At 37.8% G+C, this 13604-nt stretch overlaps 1 protein-coding gene and 1 long non-coding RNA gene across 3 annotated transcripts in view; one reads left to right on the plus strand and one right to left on the minus strand.

Annotated features, from left to right (window-relative positions):
• RUNDC3B (RUN domain containing 3B) overlaps positions 1 to 12588 on the plus strand; it is a 52098-nt gene extending 39510 nt beyond the window's left edge. For both annotated transcript variants that reach the window (XM_061468393.1, XM_061468394.1), the window contains 3 exons: positions 9416 to 9562; positions 9973 to 10088; positions 12167 to 12588. In XM_061468393.1, coding sequence (XP_061324377.1) covers positions 9416 to 9562; positions 9973 to 10088; positions 12167 to 12312 — 409 coding nt within the window. In that variant the 3' untranslated portion in view covers positions 12313 to 12588. The remainder of the gene's footprint in view (positions 1 to 9415; positions 9563 to 9972; positions 10089 to 12166) is intronic.
• LOC133276970 (uncharacterized) lies at positions 901 to 8946 on the minus strand. Its single transcript, XR_009746065.1, has 4 exons — positions 8318 to 8946; positions 7417 to 7622; positions 2716 to 3818; positions 901 to 2579 (listed from the first exon to the last, which is right to left on the minus strand). It is a non-coding gene; the product is annotated as an uncharacterized LOC133276970 (long non-coding RNA).
• Positions 12589 to 13604: the final 1016 nt, after the last annotated feature.

A 13604-nucleotide genomic window follows, 5' to 3' on the forward strand; every position in this document is an offset into this window, starting at 1 on the left:
GTGAGGGTAGGGCACTTAAGGCCTTAAAGTGGTTAAAATTAACAGCTCTGAAGTTCTTAAAAATAACAGCTCACAGGGGGACAGTCAAAAGAAGTGTGTCATTCATGGTGTGTCTAACTGAAGAAGACAGTTTGAATTCCAGTATCATTCAAAACATGATGGGAGAGGGATCCCAAATCATCAAGGAGCTCAATGCTGGAGTACTCAAAACTCACGAAGGCAGACATTTCTTTTTCTCTAAGATCCTGCAAAGAATACTGAATATGTCTTGGGGCAGTGAGATGTTTGATCGTGCACCCCATCAGTAAAAAACTATGAGCACTCCCCCAATATCGGGATATTTATTTATTTATAAATTCTACACATGTACTACTGTACTAATATGTACATTACAAACATACACAAAAATAGGAATTAAAAAGGGTGAGACAAAGATGAAGTATACACTTACTTTTCGTACTGTTAATGAAAAGAATTTTCTTCCCATACCCCAAAGGATTGTTGTACGCACCCCACTTTGGAGACCACTGTGTTGAAGTTAGCTCAGGCAAAGAAGTGACTGGGCAAAATCTGGAACTGTTTGCCCAGAACATCCTTGTGTTAAACTCTATCTCAGCTTAAGCAGACTTTCCCCCCACCCCCGCTCTAGAGTGGTTCTTACTCTTTCTTTTGCCTTATACACTGCCTATGTCTAACACAAACTGCTGATCTTTGTTACTTTACAGTTCAGATTCTGCATTTGAGATTGATATTTATATATGTTAAATATTGATGTATGGTTACAAGAGAGTTCCCATCAATTTTCTGAATACTGAGTCATTTCCTGCATAGTGACTCACTGATGTCATAAAAGCTAATCACTTTAACATAATGTGTTCCAACATGGGTTTCCTCGTAAGGTATTTTTCAGGTTTCCAGGCTGGTGTGCCTGGTGTAAGAGGGTACAGTCCCTTTGTCCCAGCTGGTGCAATAGTTTAATTTTTTATTTTTTATTTAATTTATCACATGTATTGAAAATTTATTTCTTAAATTCAGTGGCTATGCTATATTTTATGCTGCTCTGTTTTTTTATCTCCCTCCTATATCCCTGTCTTGTCCTGGTATTCTGTGGAGGAAAGAAAAGTCAAGAACTCTTCTGTGTTTGGAATTCTGTCTTTGGTTATGGCACAAATAAGACTCAAATTAAATTGCAGGGACACTCGTGGTCTTACATGGTATTAAGCTTGTCTGTGTAATTAAGAATTTTTTGTATGTTTTAGCAAATCTTAAAGCTAGATTTATTTAATTTGTCTGGCTGTTTCTTCAGAATTGGTCAGTGTTTTCAAGCCCTAAACAGTGCTTGTAGTCTCCCATTCGTCATATTTTAATATAGCTGTCAGATCCAGCAATACTGCAGTTCCTGTCTGGATAATACAGATGTCTTTGTAATCACAGGAAATGACAATTTAGTTGCAACCCTGAGAGACTGTTTGTTTCTGTGACACTTTAATTACAGCAAGTGTTCTGCGTATGTTTCCACTCATGAGCTGTACACAGCTTGTCACTCATGCCTCACTCTCAGGCATTGACTGTTCGAGTAAACTGTCCAGAAGGCTATTTTGCCCTGTTAGCACTGCACTGGGCTCAGGCTAATGTATCCTGCCTTCCAGACAAGTAGAACTTTCAGTCTGGGTTGCTGAGCTTTGCAATCCTCACTCAAAACCAAAATCATCTGGAGAAACAGGAAGTCTGGATAGCTTTTTTAGTACTCTTAACTTCTTTTTCAGATAGTGTGCTTGTAAGGCTTTTTTTTTCTTAAGAAACGGAATTCCTCAACTGCATCAGTACATTAAATCCAATTTGTTGTAGCTCCTTTATTTTCTCACTGAAAGGAAGCAGGAGATTAAAATGTAGTCTTTGGTCTTGGCGATTTTCTTTCCTACAATGTAAAAGATTGAGAATGCCAATCCTTGTTTCCTTTGAAAGCTTTCATGGATCCTTGCTATCAAACCATAATTCACATTAGCTACGCTTTTATTTGTAATGCTTCCTGTATATCCTCTATCTCGCCCAAATTTGCAGCAGCAGTTTTAAATCCTTAGTACTGTAGTCTGGTCTGTTCTCGGCTCCTTTTCCCAACTTGTCGGCACATTATTTTTTCTTTAACAGTGTAGAAAATACAGTGCAGCTTTTGGTAGATGGTAAAACTTTTGTTCAGACAGTGTTTTGGATTTTGGTTTTGTGGAATTCTTTCTTTTGAAGTTTGCTGCAATACTGTACCCCTGTTCTGTTTACAGAGGTGTGCATAGACAGCAGGAAGGGAAGTTCTGTTTTCAGTGCAGTGGAAGCCTGTAGAGTAGTAGGAATTTTCCCTTTGCTTAAAGGTATAGCTAAGAAAAGTTCATCTCGGCATAGTACATGGGCAGACTCCTGCAATTCAGAGTAGAGTGTACAGAGTGAGGCCCAGCAAAGAAATACGCAGAACTAAACAAAATTGCAACCAAGCTTCCAACATGATGGAGGACATGCTATTCTTAGAATCCAGAGGGACTGCATGGGTTTATTGTGCAACAGGAAGCCAAACATTTCTGAATAACAGCCTGAAGAGAAGGACATACTTTCCAAAATGCAGTAGATAGAAAGGGATTTATTTTTAAACCCTCATGTTTTAATACCTTAATCAGGACTTTAATACCTTATTCTGGATTAGAGAATTGTAGGGACCATTTTGCTTACCTAATGATGTTAGCATGGCAATGTCCCCTTCTCTGAACCTCTGATGTGTGATACTAGAGTCTGTTTTCTTAGTGGCATTCTTTCTCTTCTTCCATGGCTGCACTTCTATGGGTGAAGGCATTGCATAGAGGTAGCAAACACAGAAACTTTTAAGTTACCGGGCGTAAATAATTAATGCATTCCAGATTCCAGTATTTTTATCCAATGTAGAATTATAAGGTTGGGAGCAGGGGTAAGTAAGGCCTTTCAAAATAATGAGCGTTGAACATCTGAGGGCCTCAACGCAATGCAGCATCTGTTCTGTGGCACAACTAGTCCTGTTACTGTGACACATGAAGATCTGTTAGCCAGTCCAAAACAGTAAGAAAATGTGGTGCGATAGGACATGCCTGCTTTTTCTCACTGCAGCAGCTGCCATTAGAAAGTCTGCTGGGATTTAACTGCTCTGGCATCTGATTTGGGGAGTACTGTGTCTGTGCGCAGGGCACAAACCTGAGAGAGGTGGTACATTGCAGCATCAAAATCTACTGGTAAGTAGCTAATTTTCATACCTGCTGATCTAATTTCTCGAAGTCCAATGACATACCAGTCCAGACAACTCACTGTCTTGATACAGCACTGACAGTTTGAGAGTTCCCTTTTGTTTTAGAGTTGCTCTTACAGGTTTTAGTTATATTCATGTATGCTATATATTTCAGTTTGCATTCCATATTTTTTGTCCTAAACAAAGGTTTTTAAAGCTTGTTCTTTGTTATTCAAATGTTTTTATTTTTTTAAGCTTTTATTTTCACTTTCACTACTCAGGTAGTTCTTGAACTGGAGCATTCAGCTGATATGATTCCCTTTCTTAGGGAATTAGTCTGTTTGGTTTATTTCCTGTCTTCATCTGCTGGTAGGAGGGCAAATTGCCAACTGGACTGGCATTTTCTGGATTTGGAGAAATTAAACTTGCAGGTAAGAAGTTACTGGTTTTTTATAGGTATAATTGGAAACGGAACTAACATTTTATTGAACAAAAAATCTGTGTAAATGGGCCTTTCAGAATAGGCTTCCAATGGTACGAACCTAGACTTGATCCAGGAGAAACTGGAAATCCAGTCTAGCTGAAACGAGACAGGAAATTTTATGAGGTTACCAAGATAAGGCTTTTCCGTTTTAGCTTGTATTAAATGTGAGATCAATTTTTACTTATTTATTAAATTCCCAGATGTAATATAGTATAGTAAGTGACCAAAGATAATCATCTGTTTATGTCATTTCTGTTTTGCACACAAGAACGAGTGAATCAAGTCAGGTCACACTTTCAAGATGCAGAAATCTTAGATGTGTTAAATCAAAGGAGTAATTTCTTTATCCTTTTGAGAGGTAGCTGAGTTGTCCAAAGCAATGTTAGTGCAAACCCAACAGTTTGCAGGGTTACCTTGTACATTACATTTAAAAAAACCCAGCTTCTTTGAAAACAGAAACTAAAAAATGCACCATTTCAGTGATCCATTTTGAGGGTGGGTCTTCTGTGATTGTACCAGAACAACTGAAAAGGCAGCATACTGCGGAGCAGGGATGGAAATGAGCAGTAATTTGTCAATTGCATTTTATTATTATATGTGTACCATACATAACAATATTCTGCTTATGCTTAATAAATAATCCTAAAATAATAAATCATTGAATAAACAACTTAAAATAGTAAAAGTTGAGGAAATCAGCACGTTACTACGCTGTAGAGTACCTGACAAAGGCAGGCCTGGTGAACACTAGCGGGGAAGGATGTTTATGATGAGACTTCACTAATCTCACTTTCCCCTGCTTCTTAAATATGCAATTAAAGGACTGGAAGTCAAAAGCACACAGAGAGGTTTCCTGGAGTAGCTGTGTAAGCCTGATGTTAATACTCTGGCTGTTGCTGTTATTCCTTAATAAAAGTAAGCAAATTTACAGGCATGGAGGGAGCATATGTATCTGCACTTCAAGCAGATGCTTATTACTAATTTGGGAACATGTTAGTGTTGATTACCTAATGAATCATCGGTATTCTGTTGTAATAGGCAGGTGCTGCAGAAAGGCCGCAGAAAAATTACGGACTCGGTCAGAGATCAATACGATCAGACCAAAGCCATTTATTATAGCGTATCAATCCTTTTTATACTGTTTCTCTGCCTCGGCTTACAATAGCTTGCCGTATTATAATCAGATACATTTTCTTGTAATACACTGCAACTACGGTTACATTTACAATAGCTCACTGTATAATATTTGGATACATCATCAATAGCTCGCAGTAGTATAATTAGATACATGTTCAATAGCTTGTTGTATGATGATTGAATACATATACAATAGCTCAGTATACTATGCTTTGATACATATTCCTGCAGCACACAGTAAGTAGTAACAATAAGCGTATGAGAACTTAACCTTTAATATTTGCTAACAGTCCGCTATTTTGTATCTTAGCACAGTCCAGTTTCTTCTTATCTTGCTTGCACTGCTACTTCTGCTACTGCTACTTTTGCTTCTTTACCCACATCTTCCTTCATCCTTGGTTCATGTCAAGCTCCACGTAGGCATTTGCTGACTTGAGAATGTGACCATTCTTTGCTAAAAATCCATCCACAGGTAGAAATTCATTAGCAAGATGTTTCTACTGACTACTTCTCATTGCTTTCTAAAAGGAGCTCAACTTATGTAGCAGTTCCTGATGTAGAGAACAAAAAATCATAGAATCATAGAATAGTTAGGGTTGGAATGGACCTCAAGATCATCTAGTTCCAATCCTCCTGCATTGGACAGGGACACCTCCCACTAAACCATGTCACCCAAGGCTTTGTTCAGCCTGGCCTTGGACACCACCAGGGATGGAGCATTCACAACCTCCCTGGGCAACCCATTCCAGTGCCTCACCACCCTAACAGTAAAGAACTTCCTCCTTATATCCAATCTAAACCTCCCCTGTTTAGGTTTTAACCCCTTACCCCTTGTCCTGTCACTACAGTCCCTAGTGAAGAGTCCTTCCCCAGCATCCCTATAGCCCCCCTTAGGATACCGGAAGACTGCTATGAGGTCTCCATGCAGCCTTCTCTTCTCCAGGCTGAACAGAACAATATTTTCTTAAATTTTTATTTTAAAACAGAACTGCATTATTATGATGTTCAGTATTAGCCTTATGATGTATTATGGTTTTTGTTCCATATAAATTATGCTTATAAGTTATAAGGTAGTATCCTCCATAAAATCTAGCCTTTGACTCTTGGTCTGCAGGCGTTAAGGTAATTCTGGTTTTCAGTTGGTGTTTCTCACTAGCAGTTTGTTCTTGGGAACAGACACAATAGAAAATTCTGTTTGTACATAGGCCATTCCGGTTCACTGTGTTTTACTACAGACCAGCATTTTACATAGAAGTTTGCATGTTATGCCACAGTATTTTTATGTGCATTTTTGGTAACACTTATGAGTCCTAGCTCAAACTGTTCAGTAGTTCCCTTATGTATGTGTAAATAACAGAAAATACTCATTTTACATTTTACTCTTGAATATTTTGTGAAATTTTTAAATTTCGCAGATACCCTATTTCCCATTTGTACCTCCTCACCAGTTCTTCAGTTCTTCCTTTTGCTCTGGGAAGACTTTTACTCTATTTTTTCCTTTGAAAGATTTTATATATTTTCCTATACTAGCAGATAAATAAGTTTATTAATAGTAATATTTTTCTTTTCGTTAAGCAGCCTGACAGTAAACATCTAGAGGAAAGCTCATAAGCTTCATTGCACTCACTGTGATCACTAAGAAAAAGTCCTACTTCAAACCCCTCATTATCACAGCCTAGAGATGACCAGCACTGGTTACAGTGTTTGCATTCTGAGGAGCAAGAGTCCTTCTGTAGAAATTCAGTCTGCCTTAGACAAAATGAATTGTCTTTTGAGAGCTTTTAACTGCTAGACAGAGCTCCTGTTTCCTGTCTGACTAAGCAGGACAGCACTCAGTTATCTTGTGCAGCATTTTTTCACACCGAGTGTTTTGAAACTTGTATGCTTGTTTTCTATTAAAACTTGATCCTATTTCCTTCCTCTGTAACTTCTTTCTATAGTAAACGCTTTTGTCTTCATCTCATTTCCTCTTCCTAATTTTGAGTATTTATGGCAGGATCATTTTTGCCACATGGTGATTAAGATTGCGAGGACGATGTATGCTGTGTAGATGTGGCACTTAGGGACATCGTTCCGTGGAGGGCTTGGCAGTGCTGGGGTAATGGTTGGACTCTGTGATTTTAAGGGTCTTTTCCAACCTGAATGAGTGGGGTTTTGATCGTGATTTTTGATTATGATTCTGTGCAGTTTAATACCTTGTTAAAATAAGTCTGGTTGATCTGCAGAAACTGATACTGCCTTTGTTTATCTTGGGAGAATTGCTGTCCACAAGCAGTACCTTTAATAAGTCTTTGCTGCAGTAAAATCTCATGATACTTCAAAAATGGCTGCAGGAGGGCAAACAGCTAAACAATCTACAAGGCTGATAAAATAGGTGGTAACTACCAGCACCTGCTGTGAATATTTTTGTCTAACTTTCTGTTGTCTATTCTAGTATTTATTTTTTTATATATATACTCACTGCTGTGTTTGGGCTGATTTTATATATTTAAAGTTATTTTTCTATGTTTTTAAAGATTCAAAGTAAAAGCATAAAAGTTTTCAAGAGAACAGTTACTTCTGTATCCTCCTTGATGCATGGTTTTCTTCCTGAGCATAGTGGAGTGCTTTAAGTATTGATCTGCTCAGTCTTCGTATGTTGTTATGCTAAAATCTCTGAAGCAGTTTGGCTAGTCTCTGTGTCAAAACTTCTTTTTCTACACAGGCTGAAATTCCAGGTTACTATAGCATAAGGACTTGTGGGAAAATCCTCAATATAGAAACCTATGTGAAATGACAAAATTTCAATATTAGCAACTTGTCTGTAGATGTGTGGAGTTTTTGTCTTTCCTCAGCATGTTTAATTAATAAATATTTATTTAAATCAGCAGTATTTAATTTAAATAAATTAATGAACTTTGTGGTGATAACAAACAGGAATTGTCCAAACAGGAATTCACACTTGTGTTGTAAATGTATGAATTTGCATGTAGTTACTGTTGCTAATACGAACTGTGTCCTGTGACAAAACTTCTATGAAAGCATAAAAGAAGTCCCCCTGAATAAGAAGGTGATGCAGTGTAACTGACTAACATTGTAAGAACTTGCTAGGTCACTGCTCCAGATTCCTTAAATCAGCAAGCCTTTAATATACTTTTAATGCTTGATGTACCCCATGGGATTAGGGGAATTACATGGGGAAGTGAATACCATACAAGATACTTAAAATTATTGAGAGCTTTGGGTTACCAAAGTGCTTATTCCTCTAGACCCCTGAGAGGAAGGACGGAGATCCCCAGGTAGAAAAGTTTTTATTTTCATGAACAGTGGTGGGATTCTTCAGCTTGAGAAAAGCTCCTTGCAAAGAGTCTTGTTTGGTGTGGTGCTTCACCACCTCCTATTGCAAAATTGCTGTTTATCTGTCTCCTCTCCCAAACTCAGCTACTAAAAAGTCCTTGCTGAACTCAGTATTGTCTTACCTTGTTTCGTGGGAAATTCTGGCTCTCTGAGTGGTGTTACGTGCCCTTACCTAATGAGATTCTTGTCTAAACGGTTCAAATACCAGCAGAACAAAACCTGCATTGTAAAAAATAGACCTGTTGACAGTGTTATTTGTTAATTCACATCAATGCATGTGTAGTTACCTAATTTGCTACTCAGTTTGGCATTTCAGATGACTACATGGCATTTGGCTTTGACCTCCTGAGTAAATTCAGTGCAGGCATACGTAATGCTAGCTATTTGCTTCTGGCCAGAGACAGTCAAACATGTTGTAAAGTAGCATTTAATGATTGCCTAGTATTTCACGGACTGGAGGATTTAGGAGTTATCAATGAATACTACTTTTGTTTTTAGAGTTATTCTACAGCAGTAAAAGGGTAAGTTGGAGGTTGCCTTGTACTACTGGAAAAAGGCTGATCTTGTCTTGGAGCCTGAACCATGTACTTTCCATATTTCTGTATGACTTCTGGCAGATGATTTCCATATTGGCATATTAGCCTCTTCATTTCCAGAATTTTAGAAAACTGGTCTGCTTCATGGGAATATGAAGCAAAACTTAATCTGGAGTTTTTATGGAAGGTACTCAGCTAACTGTCTGTAATTTAAAAACTCAAGTTACTAGAAACTGTAGGATGGTAGAAAATGGAATAACTGTCTTATATTTTATCTGGAAGCATATAACAGAATTAACATGTTTGGGTTTTAGTTCATTCTGCAAAAGTATGGGGGTGGGAGGCTCTGGGGTTGTGGTCAAACTGCAAAAATAATTGAATGGGGGGAAGGACATCACGTTTGCTTAGTTGGTTTGCAAAATAGTCAGCCTGTTAATGACCATCATGCTGGCAGAAAGAATCTTTAGAATGTAATTGCTTTTTTATTGCAGAAAGATCCTAATTTCAACTTTCTTTTCTACATGTGTTTCATAAGTTGCTTCCCCTAGGAAAAATTAAATTGCTTTCTGTTGGTCACTCGAAGTAGAACATCAGCTTGGTCAGGACCTCTTGTCCTGTTTTTCTTTCTGTACCTCACGGAATTGCATTTATTAGACTGAGATTTACTGCTTTTTGTATTCACAGGACTGTGCTAAAGAATAATGACTTGAGATCAAGACAAGAATTAACTACTCACCTCACCAATCAGTGGCCTTCCCCAGGAGCTCTGGATGTCAATGCTGTTGCCTTGGACACTCTACTATATAGAAAGCACAATCAACAATGGGATGAGTAAGTTGAATATTTATTTTGATTTGCCTTTAGAGGAATAGGGAAAACTCAAAATTACACATTTCCCTTAGCATACTCTGAAACATATCCTGTTGGAACCACCTGTTACAATATATAAGGATCAGCTGGCAGGAAAAGAAAAAAAAAGTTTCTGTTCCTTGTCATAAAAATTTCCTTCCTTTAAATAAATTTGGAGGAAAAAAAAACAAACCACAAACCCACAAATAAACAAAAAGAAAATAATTGCTTTAGAGAGAAAACAAAAAGAAACAGTGTCTTTAAGAGAGGAGAGATGAGCTGCCTACTTTGTTTTGTTTTGTGTTTTTAAAGCCAACAACTTTTAAAGGAGAAATGAGGATATCTGGTTAGATTCTTAAATGTGTTACTATTAAATATTACTTTATTTGCAGGAAAAGCTTTCAAAGTCTGGACCAGCTTTCAGCAGAAGTTAGTCTTTCTCAGTCCTCTCTGGACCCAGGTCACTCACAGGATGGGAAGCAGGATGGAATGAACTTGTTAAATGAAGGTACAAAGCCAGTTTAGTGGCTTCCTTTAGTTATGTTCTTCATAACTCTTCAGTCCCTGTGAGATGATTTGCAGTGTGAACAAACTATGCTTTGAACAGCATGGGGTTTTATTGTTATGGAAGTTTTTTTCAGGTTCCCTAAGGACTACACTTCAAGTAAGTTTGGATTTATGAGGATGCTTCCCCTCAGTAACTGTAAGACTTCATGCTGTATTTAAAGCTAAACTTAAAATACGTTGCATATCTTCCCTCTCCATCACAGAAGCAGAGACAGCTCAGCTACAAGGAGGATCTTCTGTTGTCTTTCTGCTCTAACACAAATCTTTTGAGTTCCTTAAGTTTCCTTTTTTGTTTCTTAAAATAAAGATTAAAGGCACTGGATTTATAACTGCCACTGACATTCTTACGTCTTGCATTCAATGTTTATCTGTGGAGATGCAGCTTGACAGTGTTTCTGGTAAAATGGAGAGAGGTCCATGCTAGTATATAAATGTAACACACACCCCCCCCCTCTTTCAAAATCTGCACCCATATCAAAGTTTAGCTGCTCCATCTTGTGGATAAATGTGAAAAGCAGAAAAATGCTGGAAGACTTCAGAAACAGTAGTATTTTGGGTACAGAACATAAATGGTTGTAAAAAACCCTTTCTGTTATCTCATCAAATGTTAACTTTAAATAGACTTGACAGTATAGGGCCTTAGGAGTTCATAACTGTAACTTTAAAATATCAGCATTTAAAATTTAGCACTTTTTGTTTTAAAAAAAAACTAAGCAGTCTTAAAATCTAAATTATTTCAAGTGAGCTCAGAGAAAGTGAAACACAATCAGCATGGCTGTTATGATGAGAGCTCTTGTGCAGATCTACTTTCAACTGATTTTTCGCAATATTAACCATTTGAAATCATGCTTTAAGTCCTCTAAATGTGGCAAAACCACTGATAATAATAGTTTAGGGTCTTCAAAGGTAGAATAACATCTCAATTCTAAATTAGTGAGGTTCAGTACCTAAGCATAATATACTTTTGTAAGATACAGCATGTGATCCTGCTGTTAAAATACCTTTGGTCTAACTCTCAGTACTACTAGTCAGATTTTTAGCTTCACATTTTTTGAAATTGAGCTCTGTGCCCAGTAGCGCTACACTGCTCTTCATCTGGTTTATGCAGGTCGGCTGGTTTGGGGTTTTCCTTACATCCTTCTAATAAGTAAAACTTTCCTGTCAAGAAGACAGGACAAAGAACACAAATTTTAAGAAATGCTACTTTATAGATGTGATTTAAAAAAATTCTGTTAGACTGGCTCATCAATAGAATCTACCTGTGACCCTTAAATCATTTTTCTCTCTAGTTTTAAGGTGATATATTCTATTCTGTAGGTGAGCCAGGAGGATGAAATAGGGTGATGCTAGTAGATCAAATTCTTTATAATGTGATTTATTAGCAGAGTTGGCACAAAATAACTGAAATGGATATTCTGGGAAGACATAAAATAGAGAAATTGTCCAGTGCAGACTTACACCTAATAGGTACGTTTAATGTTAACAAGTGTATTTGGATGACAGGGCAGATACTTGCACTGCCACTCCTGCACTGTAGGGCTTTTTCTCAGTGGTCGGAGCCTAATGCACTTCACCAAGGTTTAGAAAACAAGACATGTTTATTTTTAAAGAAATATATCCTGATTCCAGTTACTCCTTTATGAGAAATTTAAAACTAGGTCTTTCATGCTGACATGTTAGGAAGGTCATTTCAGTTTCTATATAATGCATTTGGTGCTTGAATTGGACCCTTCTGTTCCTCATGTCACCTCTGGAGCCTCTGAATGTCCTTCTGTAGGAGCCTGACCTCGGCCCAGCCTGCAGTGCACAGGTGGAGATCTCTGCCACCTGAGCAGGGAAGGTGTGGCACAAAGTACATGTCTTTCTCATGGCATTTATGAAGTATGTGTGTGCTGAAGCAGTAGCGCACAATTCATAATAATGTAGGTGGACCATTTTTTTCTACTCCCACATCTTTTTTGTGGTCAGATCATCTTGTCCTATGCAAATCATTAGCTTAATTCTTGTTTTTCTTCACAGGGAAGGAAGACACTCCATCGTTGCTTGGTCTTTGTGGCTCTCTTACATCAGTAGCAAGCTACAAATCTCTCACAAGTCTGAAATCAAGTGAATATCTTGCAAGTCCCACAACAGAGATGACAAGTCCGGGCTTAACTCCATCATGAGATACACACAAGGAAGAGCTTTCTGTTGTATGCATTTGGTTTATGTTCTGTAAAATGACTTGCAATGAAGACTGCTGGTTCTGAGTTAACATATAAGTTGCTTTATTATTTCTCTCCATGATTATCTGTTTAATTCACAAATTCTGTCAGTTTTCATTCCCTTCCCCCCTCTGCCCCCTTCCCCCAGAGGACTTCTCAGATTTTCTACTTACTCGGAGTTACTTAAAGCTCTCGGTCAAGTACAGGACATATAATCTGATGCTTATGGCTGTTTTTTTAAATAAAACAGTTGGACATCAGTCCCCTACTTAACTGCCAAGACCTTTGTTTCTCCTTGCAATGGCCTGGCCCTGCTCTAGCCACGGTGCTTCTCTGCAGTGCTTTAAATATCTATCAACTCTTGCAGAACAGACAGGGGATCCTAAACACCAGACTTTGTAGGCAGATATTTTACCTAAAAACCCAGCTTTCCATCTCTGCGTAGGTCCTCAAATAGCTTATTTAACCTATCAACAGCTCTTCTCGAATTCACTCAGTGTTAGACTTTATTTCTGTAGCATCATGGCACTAAGATGTCCGAATTGCACTGAGGAATCACACTGAAACGCTCTTACTAATTCTTGAAGTTGCATGTGAATAACAAATGTATTGATCATATATGATAAATGAGGCATATTTCACAATTCACAAATGTTGAGAAAACTCACTAAATGCTTTGACTGACATGAGTTAGATAATCAAGCATCATAGGAGAAATTTCTTGGTTACCTTGCTGTAAAGATGGGGACTACAGTGGCACAGTTAGCACCTTGGGAAGCTTGGATTGTGTGTTTATTGGCAAGGTCCCAAAGAGAGTAGAAAATGGGGAGCAAAGAGAATATAATGACAGTATTCTCATGTTAAAAGATTTTTCTCATTCCTGTAGTAGTGCAATAGGTATTTTTCTTGATGGGGTAATGCGGCAGAACTTCCTTAAGTCAGTTTTCTCAGATTCCTTGCCATTGGTTTCAATTACTGATGGGGTGGGGGGAGCAAACAGGGAGACATTTTTTAAATGAACCAAACTTCCCAGATTTCCCTACAGCTTAGAAGTTTGCAAATTAATTTTTTACTTGCAAACTGTATTCTTAATTCTTTGTAAGATACAATGGAGCCTTTCGCTATGGATTTTGCTAATCAAGTAATGCTTGTCAGTATGGTAACTTTTTAAACAGAACTTCAATGCATGTAAGTACGTTGTATTTATAAGTGCTAGGGAAAATGCTTTTTTTGTGCCAAAGAAGTTTCATAAA

Source organism: Pezoporus flaviventris, unplaced genomic scaffold (genome assembly GCF_033815535.1).
Source record: "Pezoporus flaviventris isolate CSIRO_AGI_PZ_B2104156 unplaced genomic scaffold, CSIRO_AGI_Pfla_v1 ptg000047l, whole genome shotgun sequence".
NCBI lineage: Eukaryota > Metazoa > Chordata > Aves > Psittaciformes > Psittacidae > Pezoporus > Pezoporus flaviventris.